Below are 11485 nucleotides of genomic sequence, written 5' to 3'. Positions count from 1 at the left end.
CCCATCGACTGGCGGGTTCCACCGCTATAATCTTCTCATAAATATTTACATCCGCTTCCGTCCGAGCAGATTGGGACTTACGACCGAGCAGACGCTGCGAGCCGTGCAAGCGTGGAACCGTCCTGGATGTGCAACAATGTTTGCCGGTGGACTTTCTCGAGCTGCATTTACCGGGCTCCCGCAGGAGCGAATATGTGGAAATTGGATCTCCGATGTTGTCTGCAATGTTAGCTTTCGTGGCAAACGGAAAGCACACACACACCCACACATACGCACGGGGGAAAAAGGTAGTATGAAATAGGAATACTTCGCAGGATGGTACTTTGGTCGGTTGGGATTCACGGTTGACTTTTGGAGTCGTTCCAAATGGTGAGTAGGTAGCAGGGGCAATGTATTCCCCGATACTGAAGGGCGAAAGAAGGATTTGACGATGCAAACCACGAAGCAAAAGATCACAAAATGTGCAACCATCTGGTCCGTGTCTTGCGGAGGGAGACTTTGGAAACTGTGTTACATTGTTACCGTTGGACAAACTTCCAGTAATCGATTGGTTTTACTACATTGGTACCGGATACAATTTTTTAAATTAAAAGCGGGTTTCAGTTAAAAAAATACAATGGTATATGTTAATGAAGTATTGTTTATAGCAATACGAAGTTTTTTAATCGTTCTTTTTGAATAAAAAAAGTATTCTTTATTAAAAGAAAATGCTCTATAGATGTTCTAATCAATCAAAGTTTATCTTAAGGGAATAATTTTTCGAAATTCCTAGAAAACAATATTCGGTCTAAAGTAGTTCTTCTTATTCTTCTTCTTCTTCTTCTTCTTCTTCTTCGTCTTATTATTATTATTATTATTATTATTATTATTATTTTTATTATTATTATTATTTTATTATGATTATTATTATGATGATTATTATTATTATTATTACTATTATTATTATTATTATTATTATTATTATTATTATTATTATTCTTTTTCCTTTTGTTCTTCTGTTTCTTCTTCTTCTTTTTCTATTTGGTGTAACGTCCTACGCGGACATGCCAGCCTTTACAGGCGACTTCGAGACTTAATCCAATACCACGCAGCTGGATAGTCAATCAAGCTTTCTTTATGAAACTCGAAAATGTATTATAATATTATAATTAACTCATGGGTCGAGACAAAAATAAGAAATTTAAAAAGAAACACATCAAAACGTCATTCGATAATCCGCACTCAATGATTATCGAGCGTAAACTGTACCACATATTTAAAAAAAAAACAAAATTGAATAAGAACAAAAATATAATATAAAGCAAGAAGTTAATCGTTAATAACTTAATATGAATCAAATGAAATATTTGATTAAATGTCTTCAAAACCAAATTTCTACAAACTTGCCGTAGCGTAATGAATACCAACTTCACCCCACAAAGTGATAATTTTATGATTTTTTTGGTAACAAGAAAAAAAACCAATCCTTTTATTTATCCTAACATTTATTGACCTCGTTTTGCAAACAAAAAAAAATTCATTGATAATACACGTCTGTGATATAAGTTGATTAAACAAAAGCCTTATTTTAGTACATCGAGATTTCATATATTTGGTATTCTATTTACAGCAAAAATACATTCAAAAACTGTTCATGGCATGACCTCGAGAATAACCAGTTTCAGATAGAGACATCTCTTACAATATAACGCCTGTTTGTTTGTTTGTTACCAGTACATTTCCTGACACACACACATACACACAGAGCTGTTTGACACATAGAGTTGTTGTTGGCATTGTTCTGCTCTGCTCTTGCAATTTTATACCTAGTCGTACTAAATAGTTTAATATATGTACGAGCCTCTCTTTCTTACATAGTTTAATCTCTGTTTTAAATGCATACTTCACGTCCGTCTGGCTGATTCTCGGATTCGAGCAAAGCTGTTTTTCACCTTTCAACATCGATAAACGCTAACCGCTTGCTAGTGAAAATAACAAAAAAAAACTTTATCACCTCGGTAGATGAAGGTTGATCTGGTTTACTCCCAACCACCTTTCCACAAGCTCTTTCTCTCCCTTTGCTCATTCTCACAAACTCACACTCACATACACACTTTGTTTACATCTAGAGAAATGGCAAATTGTTTACATCGAAACTGAGTCTGTGTGTATTTTTTTCTGTTCATCGGTATTATTTATTTCCCTTGATTTAATTAGTTTACCTTTTCCTTCTCTTTCTAGCCAAGCTCTTTCTCTTCTACTTCTCTCTCTTTTCTCTCTCACTCTCTCCCTTTCTTTATTATCTTTAGTGACCGCGTATCGTTTTCGTTCATTGAATTCCTCATCCCATCTCAGCAGGTCGCTCACAGCATGCTCTGTTGCTGTTTTTTTTCGATTAGTGAAAACTGTGTAGCAAACATTTCATCAATACCGTAACGGCTTTACGCTCATGGGACGGGTGGAAAATTCATCGACTCTGGTCGGGAAAACTGGGAAAACCTGGATGGGGGTGAAAAGAAAAAAAAAGATTGGAAGAATGGAACAGAGAGAAAGAAGGGAAGAGGAAGAAATTGGTTATTAGTGAGTTTTTGGTGTGCTGGTAGTAATTATTTAATGCAGCTTTAATTATCATGATATAACGAGAACGTGAACAGTTTGTCAGATCAACACATGGAGGTGGTGATACGGGAGGACGGAGCTGGGATAAATGAGAGAAAATGAAAACGCAAGGGACTGCGAATTGTGGAAGCGTTTAAGCCATGCGGAATATGGTTATATAAAAGGAAAGATCTTCACAGGCTAGATGTATTTAACTATTTTTAAGATGTTAAACTTCCACTTACTAATTTCTTCTAGCTTAAAGCTAGTTCATATGTAAATATAAAAGGTGGTAATGGTTTCTACAATAAGGTCGCTTGAATTTTTCGTTTTATTTCATGTTTCATATTTAAGATTCGTTTATATGTCTCTCTCTATTTTAAAAAGTTTAAATTACTATTTGAAAAGTTTATTTTTCCTTCTAACTGGACATGCACTTCTGAACCTGCTAAATATACTAATTATACATTATAATTGAAGTGGCAGCTAATAAAAAAATTAAGACGGTTTTTTCTTTTTCTCGTGTTTAACTTCGTTGATAAATTGTTTGATTGAATCTCATGTGTGTCCAGACGACGCGACTTGCAATCAACGTTTAATCTCTCAGCACGCACGAATGCTTCATGGTGACGATGCTGTACTCGACCGTTCTGGTGACGGGGGAAGCGATTTGCGCGTGGCGTTTCATTTTACGGCAACGGTTTTGCAACACGGCACACAGACGATTGATAGTGAGTGGGAAGGCGGCACAGCATTAACGACAACAATGAAGAGTAAAATTAAATTCAGCTCGCGTGCAGGTCGCTAGCAAACACTTTGGCAGCAGCCGAAGCAGCAGCGAACGTTTGCGCAGGGTATAATTGCTTTGTAAGTGTTAATGCGTTGGCGAGCGTGTGTGTTTTCGATGGTGAAAATGATAGCTATCTCGTGAAAAAGCAGATCGACGGCATCATGGTTTATATAGAAACAGGTTTTGTGTGAGTGTGGCTTGGAAATTGATTTTGTGTGAATGATAATTATTGATAAAATGAAAATATAACTCAAGATGAATCATAAATACAAAACAAAAACTGAAACGATACATACTTAATTAAAATAAATACTTACAATTGAATAAATAGGAAAACGAAAACCATACCTTTGTTCTGGGAAATGGACTAATTAAAACAGAAAACAGATACTCCACCAGGAATTGAACACGAGGAGGGGATCAAATTAATGGTGCCGAAGTGGTCGTCGTTAAACTGAAATTCGTGGAATAAAAGTACGCAAAAAAATAAGTAAATAAACCGAAGAAAGAAAACAAGAACCAAAACCTCAACTCAAAAACGATGATTGGCCATCGAAACAGAAGCGAACGGTAAAACACGTGCAGCGAAAATGGATGTTGTTGCAAAGTGATGTTTTCCAGCGAAACGAAAACACGATCGCACATTCAAACAGGTGTGTGTTCACCTACGGCTACCACCGTTGGTTCGGTAAACATTCGCCCCTGGTTGAAGCGTTTCGTTAAAATGGATGTTATTGAATGGGGAATGAAAAACACACCAAGAGAGAGAGGGAGTGAGGGAGGAAGCGATGCAAACATATTTTAAATTAAATCACTGATTGCTGGTGATGCTTGACCGTGCAACAGAGCAGATGCATTTGTGTAAGGATGGAAGCGGTATAAACGTGGAAATGCAGCACAATTGTGCAGAATAAATTAATCAAAACAAAAAATAATGGATTGCGTGGTGTATGAAGCATATGTTAAGGTGCATGACAAAAATGAATATAAAAAGTAAATAGTTTAAACATGATTTCAAGAAAATTCTTTTCTATTGTTAGCAAACCTTACTATAATTTAAAAACAAAAGCGAAAAGCGTTGTAGTGACCCTGTATGCCTTGTGGAGTGGCTTCTGATGAGTGAAGAATGACAGCAAGGTGCAAATAAGGTGTAAAGACAAAATACAAACAATGACACACACACACACCAGAAAACAAAAACAAACAAACAAACATGGATGAAAGCAACAACTACTTGCAAACGGCAATATAAAACGTGCTTCGCTGGAACGCTCGACGCGCATTCTTTTACCAATACCAACCGTGTGCTTTCGGTCCGCGAGCGGGGTGAGTTGTCCTTGCTGAATGTCGGTCTGCCGGTGGGTCCATTCGATAGGCGCCGTTAGTCCAAATGTTGTTAGCCCGAGGTTGGCGAACGAAGGAGGGAGGCGAAATGGGTTCAAGTGGCATCAGTGGAGTTTTTTTTTTGTTTTATGGGTTTTTTTGTGTTACGGTTCGTGGAAGCATTCCGTTTAACAATAATATTTGTTATGAAGAGTGAAAATCATTAAGAAAAAAGAAAACAAAAACACACGCACACACGCATACATAAACATAAATACTAAACTCAATGATACAAAATGGTACAAACCCGTAAAATATAAAATAAAAATAATTATATCCTCACAAATAAAAAACACATTATCAAAAAGGATGCATAATTGTGAACAGGGTGTAGCATTCCGTTCAAACATACACACAACGAAACCCAAATACATACACATTGAGCGTGGGGAGAAAATTATGGCTAATCACTTTAGACTGTTCCTTACCTGCGGTGATGATTGTTCACCTTGCCGGAAAGGATGTTCCGTTCGTCCCGCCAGCGATAGAAGTGATGGCGCAGTGTTTGGCGCACCTCGGAGTTTAGGAAGCAGTAGAGGAGGGACACGACGAACCCCTAGTAAGTGAAGGAAGAGAATGTTAAAATAAAACATCATTCAATCGCATCATTGAATTTTATTTTTACTTCAAACCACTACACACAAATTGCATCCAACTTTAAACTATCTTTTCTTTTAGAAATTGTAACAATAAAAAATCAATCCAATTTATTCCAATTTTTTCTCACGATTGCTTGTCTTCTGGAGAGAACCATTATTCTAACGACAAGACGATTGCATGATTGGCTTCATTGCTGCACGGCACATTCGTCACGCTTTCGTGATGGCTTGTTGCGGTCAGTCCGGTGCCATTAGAATGATAATCGAAATAACTATCGCTCGTTACGCTTTGCTCTGACTACTTCCACTTTCAGCAATACAAATTATAAAAAAGTGTACTGCATTTCTTCTGGATAGCGGTTAAAGAAACTAAAACATCAATTAGCAAACCCAATGTCAAAGTAAAACATTTAAGCATTAGTCTAGCGAAGAAACTTTTTGTCCTTATAACCCCTTTTTCATATCATAGATTGCGTTCAACCCACTCAAATTCAATTTTTGTTGAAATATTGAGTTGAGTGTGAAACATGTGCCTGAAAAAACGAAAACTAAAAAACACGGTGATCCCTTCTCAGTACATTCTTTTCGATACCTTTTCTCCAAATTTAAATCAAATTCACCTCCCCCAAACAAGCCGTATCCGCAGCGTGTTTCTACAACCCCCCGAATTGTGCACATAATGCGCCGGTTCACAGTGTGAATGTGCCAGTAGATCCCTTTACCTGGAACCGAATTGGCTCAATACCCTTCAAACATTCTTCCCTTCGCACCGGCTTTCGAATTTTCGCTGCCCAATTTCTCACCTGCGTGCTAAGAAGAATGGCCCGCGTGATGGCAAATATGTGGCTGCCGACACCCTCGACCGGGCCGTAGATGACGATGAGGTAGGTTATGCCCAGCAGCGGTATCAGCACGAGCAGCGCTTTCGAGGCTTTCCGGTACTGGCGCGTTTCGACCGTGTTCGCCGAGCGCAGCTTCGTGATCAGCACCTACCCCGAATGGGGGAAAAATGGAAAAAAGACACACCGAAAGCGTTAAAAGATTCGTCTCAAAAAATACATTTCATTCTTTTTTTGCTGTCGTTGTTGTTGTTGCTGAACTTTGGAACGGGCAATTGAAAACGAGAATCAATCATCATCGGGCGTCTGCCCGGAAATGCCTTTCCGCATCACTTACCCACATGATGCGCAGCAGGAAGATGAGATTGATAACCAGCACGGCACAGGACGGGCCCTGGATGATCCAATCGATGTGAGATTCACGCATCCAGGAGCATTCTATTTCGAGCTGGAATTTCGGACCGAAAGGTGCTTTTATTAATAGAGCATAGCGCGCGTGGGCAAAAGGGGTGGGGCCATAGCGGGAAATGGGATTACAAAGCAAAAAGGGGAGGAAGTATGATATGCGAGATACGATTGATATGATTATGCGAGGGTCAGAAATGAATTTAGTGCTTATATCCGGCCGGCTACTTACTTTACTAGGATGTTCCAAATTCGAGACACTGCCAAAGAAAGGCTTTGCGATGGCCCAAGCTCCAACGAAGATCAGTGGGCCTCCTGGTGAGAGGGAAACGGAAAATAACAGATCGATTAGCTGGCAGAAAGGTTTGTGTTTGATGAAAATCTGTCTTGAATAAATATGTTTCACTGAGCTTTGCTAACAATATTGCATTTTTTCCCTATTTATTAATGAAGAGTGTCCTGTATCTCTTCTTCTTTGGTTAAAAGCCGCATCAAAGGGTACATCGAAGAGCTGTTCGTTTCATTAAAAATCATTAAATCGATTTCTTAGCAACACTTTGCCAGCTTCCTTTACAACTTAGACCTGTAAGGGACCTGTGCACTATTGAGTTTCAATTAAATTTTGTGTAATTTAAACTGAGCTGAATTACGTTGATTAAACCAGACCCTGGCTCGCTTTTACCTATTGAATCAATCTGTTTACTCATCCCAATCAGTGCACACCACCCCATAGCTCTCGAGCTGGAACCGGTAAGCAATGGTTTAACAGTGCGTGTTTCCGCAATTAACATTCCCAGCTCACTTATACCAAGTGTAGGAGACGGTAGAGCAGTTGTATGTCGAATTCGTTACAACAAGGTTGGCTCACGCAGACGCCCTGTGTGTGTATTAGGTTACGAAACTTTTCATTTCTCTCGTTTCTTTCCCCAGCCCGCTTCATACATCCCCACGGGTCACGAGTGAAATTGTTGCACTCGAGACAGTACAACGAACGGAATGGAACGAGCGGCGTTTCAGTTTGCCTCCCACAATGGATTATTTCGTACGTAAAAGGGTGAGCATAGCGATTTGCCGTGTACTGGTCTGCAAGCGAAAGGATTTCAGGCCGGTTGCGTGGGTACGGCATCCGTTTGAAGTCTTCGGATTGGTGTCCGGAGCCACCTCTGCTTTGGGATAGGCTTTTAATTAGCAACAATCAGGGCTCCTGTTTTTGTTCACTTTTGTACGCAAATACTTTTCAAAGCGCTAGGGCCGCATGAAGGCAAGCGCAAGGAGCATACTACGAACTGGTATAAAGGTATCCGATTGCAAGGTAAGTAGAGTTGTATGTTAAGCAATTATTTCGGTACATCATTTGCTATTTATCAAAGGTCAAGTCACAATACAAAGTGTTTAATAATAATATTGTATGAACAACTAACCGCTTTACAGAACATTATTCGATATGGAGACGCATGGTACTTTGAAATAATCTTTTTTTTTTCATAGTGTTTCAAAAAATGAAAAGAACATATCATTTATTATTTAAAATAATTTTATTGAAGTGAGAAAAAGGAAAAAAAATCTTGAAGAAAACTCTATATATTTTTTAAACATAATGAACATATAATGTTTGGACTTCAAGGACACGAATTCACATGGAGACGCATGGTACTTTGTAATATTCCCAAAAAGGAGTTGAAAACTATTTTTTTATTAAATAAATTATAAAATTATGTTGAGCATATAAATTTGCCTTACTTTATCCACGATAAAATTCAAAAACTGTTCATCTAATCCTGCAGCACCATACACAATGACAGCCATATTATCCCCCAAAACCCAATACTTACCCCACCCAATGATGGCGTACTTCCGAAAGCGTAACGTGTCACCGGAAAACGTCTGCACAACCAGCATGTAAAGGTAGAGCCCTGAAAAAAAACCGGAGCAAAGGAAATGGAAAGGTTAGGTACCGTACAGAACATTAAGCTAGCAACCTTCGTGTGTGCTCAAACTGGCTCCGGTACGAATAATTTCATCCAGCCTTCCTGTATTCTCTCCTACCTTTCCCGCGTGCACAAACGCAAGCTAATTGATGGAGCATATATTAATCAGATGCTTTAAACTAATTACACGGTTAGTTTCGTCTGTCTCTCACTCGCTCCCTTTCCCCATGGTATGATACATAGATTAGCTCACCCTCAGCACACCCTTTCAAAAAGACAAGCCTGCCGGAATGCACTCCCAGGGGGTGAAGGTAATACGGTAATTGATGTTTAAACTATTCATAAGACAGCCTGTGAGCCGGGATGGGAGAGTGTAATTAAGTGCATCTCGCAAGCCAACCCACGGAGCCAGGTGCAGCAGCTTCCCGTGCAACCGTGCGATGAGGTGAGCTTAGAATGGCAAACATTCAGCTTCCATGGTGAGGTGACGTCCTGCAAGAACGGTAGCAAACTCGAAGCTAGAAAGTGGAAGACTTATGCACACGATCCGTACTGTACGCTTTAGCAGGTGAAGTAGCTTTTAAAGCCAAGGACAGTATGGGTGTTGTTTGAATCGATTTTTCACACTTAATTCCAGGGATTTGTTGCTAATTTATGGTGAAAGAAAAACCTTTAAGTACGAAGTAAGTTTACACTGTTTGAAATGCGTTTAGCAACGATTCATAAAGTACTAAAGTAGTTTTAATTGTTTAAACCTTTTTTAAACATTCAGTGTTGTCCATAAAACATGGAATTTTATTTTAAATTACGTATGCAATTAATATTTCTTCAGTTTACCATTAATTCAACGAAACAAATGATGGCAAACAGACAAAAAAAACTTCCCTTACTGCTAACCATCGGCGTAACCATTTTCGGTAATTAAACGGATTATAATTATCCGTGCCATAAATTCACCCATCTTTCTTCTCTGCCGCCGATTGCACCAGCCGGGCAACATCGAAAAGCAATTAAAGTCAATTATGATGGCAAACTACCCGGTACGTGCACACGTCACAGGGGAAGGGGAGCAACGGAAAGTAGTTCCCGCGAGTAAACGGATTCAGCCCGGGCTGATGGAAACTCATTTTTCAAAACCATTCCAGAAACGCGATACGGAATGGGTTAAGAATGGGGTGGAAAAGGAACAGCAATAACTACTTCACTCTCGCGCAAAAGTTACTCGAACTTGCACCATGATTACATGATGGGATAAAGATTTTATGGTGGCCGTTTTTTTTGTTTCCTTTTTCCGCGCCACCGTTACCAGCGGCAGCTGTTGATACTTGTTTTATGGATCGTTGTAGCGGTATCGGTTGTGATGGGAAAAGTTTTTCCTACTCGGGCCAGTAGTGGTCGTGTCGCATGATCTCATCTTTAACCTTTTCATAAAAACGGGATAGGCTCTTGGCTCATGGTAATGGATAACGTCGAACGCAGATGGTTGCTGCTATTTATCTCCGTACTCAAAACGGTTTGACGCTTCCTCGCGAGCGATCTTTCCAACTCGATGTCACTGTACTTGGTTCAAGTCTGCAGAGCGATGATACATTTCCATTTTCTATGCATCATTTCAAAACTGTGCCTTTATCTACACTTTTTTCTACCACTCTTCTTTACTGTTAACTGGCAGAAAAATTAAGTTGTTTACCGAAAGTGTTTGATCGAAGGGAAGGAATGGGAAATCAAGTGTACCTTAATCGACTATGGCAGGAATAAATTGCTGCGAGCTACTATCGAAAGCCCGTCTAAAGCTTGTATACTTTACTCACCTTCCACCAGCATCCAGAAAAAGTTAGTTGTGCTGAAGTAGTGAAAGAGCGTTACGAGAAATATGCATCCTGCCACTTCCAGCTTTACGGTAATCTAGAAAACCAGAAGAAAAAAACAGACCAAGCGTCGGTTCGTTAAACCCCAACAGGGTGAAATCGAAGGGAAAAGAGTTAAATCGAAAGAAAAAGAAAGAAAATATAGCGCTACAAAAGGAACCTTGGAAGTGTGCGTATATTGAAGTGCTTGTTGCTTTACTTTCCTCTAAAGATCCATCCTCTGTTTTGCTTTAAAAAAAAAAGTGAATCATTTTCTGCACTCCGTATAATTACACGTACCTGCAGCGAAAGGATCAGTATCCACAGGCTCGACGACATGATGTAGGTGAGGAACAGGTTGACGTGTATCGTGTTCCGCAAGCAGCGCAGATCCCTGCGGGCAGAGTAGTTACTGATTTTTAATCACAACGGTAACGCTTCCGGCACCGGTAATGGGGCGCGTGGCGGGACCTGCCAGCCACCCGGCATGGCCGTTGGGCTACTCACTTGAAATACACCAGCACGGCGACGGCCAGCACCAGCGCGGCCAGGCTGATCGAGTAGCCGACGAAGTAGATCAGCGTCGGTAGCTCAATTTCCGGCTCGAAGCTGGGCAGCGGTGGCGGCTGTTCGAGATGCTCGCAGCGATCGTAGTCGGTGTAGTTGTCCCAGGTACCGTCGACGTTGCAGAAACGGGTCGCGTTTTCTGGAATTGGGAGAAGTGATTATTGGACAACTTTTCTAATGTATTAACTGCTATTTTATTTGTATGGTTTTTAAAATAGTTTGGATTTTAGTTATTTTGACAAGGAGCAACAAATTATCGTTCTTTAGTCTTTCAGCCTAAAAATATAAAATAAGTAATTCGAAGTAAAAAAGCTTCACATACAAGCTTTTTCCAACGAAATTGCTCAAAAAGATAAACCAAAAAGTTGAATAGCAAAAAGCTATTTAATGTATATTTTTCAAATCATTCATGTCGATGTCAGTTTTTGGAAAGCAGTACAATACAGCATCGAAAAATCAACCAAGAACCTCATTACATCGTTTGATTTTTTACCTCCCTTTTTCTAGTTAAGCAAAAATAAACTCGCAAGCCAACATTCATCCAGATGCG

General features: G+C 39.7%; 1 protein-coding gene across 14 annotated transcripts in view; it reads right to left on the bottom strand.

The window, feature by feature from the left end:
* Positions 1–1565: 1565 nt before the first annotated feature.
* Positions 1566–11485, bottom strand: part of LOC1276156 (diuretic hormone receptor) — a 29836-nt gene continuing 19916 nt past the window's right edge. For 5 of the 14 annotated variants that reach the window (XM_061644238.1, XM_061644239.1, XM_061644240.1 and 2 more), the window contains 10 exons: positions 10876–11074; positions 10669–10780; positions 10333–10426; positions 8426–8506; positions 6826–6908; positions 6526–6636; positions 6153–6338; positions 5179–5306; positions 4669–4719; positions 1566–3227 (listed from right to left, as the gene is read on the bottom strand). In XM_061644238.1, the coding sequence (XP_061500222.1) occupies positions 3173–3227; positions 4669–4719; positions 5179–5306; positions 6153–6338; positions 6526–6636; positions 6826–6908; positions 8426–8506; positions 10333–10426; positions 10669–10780; positions 10876–11074 (1100 nt within the window). In that variant the 3' untranslated portion in view covers positions 1566–3172. Of the gene's footprint in view, positions 3228–3684; positions 3822–4668; positions 4720–5178; positions 5307–6152; positions 6339–6525; positions 6637–6825; positions 6909–8425; positions 8507–10332; positions 10427–10668; positions 10781–10875; positions 11075–11485 lie in introns of all 14 variants that reach the window. The other 9 variants (XR_009764791.1, XR_009764790.1, XR_009764788.1 and 6 more) reach the window with 8 other exon arrangements.

Source organism: Anopheles gambiae, chromosome 2 (genome assembly GCF_943734735.2).
Source record: "Anopheles gambiae chromosome 2, idAnoGambNW_F1_1, whole genome shotgun sequence".
NCBI lineage: Eukaryota > Metazoa > Arthropoda > Insecta > Diptera > Culicidae > Anopheles > Anopheles gambiae.
Note: the sequence above shows the minus strand (reverse complement) of the source record. Positions and strands in the feature narration are given on the sequence as shown.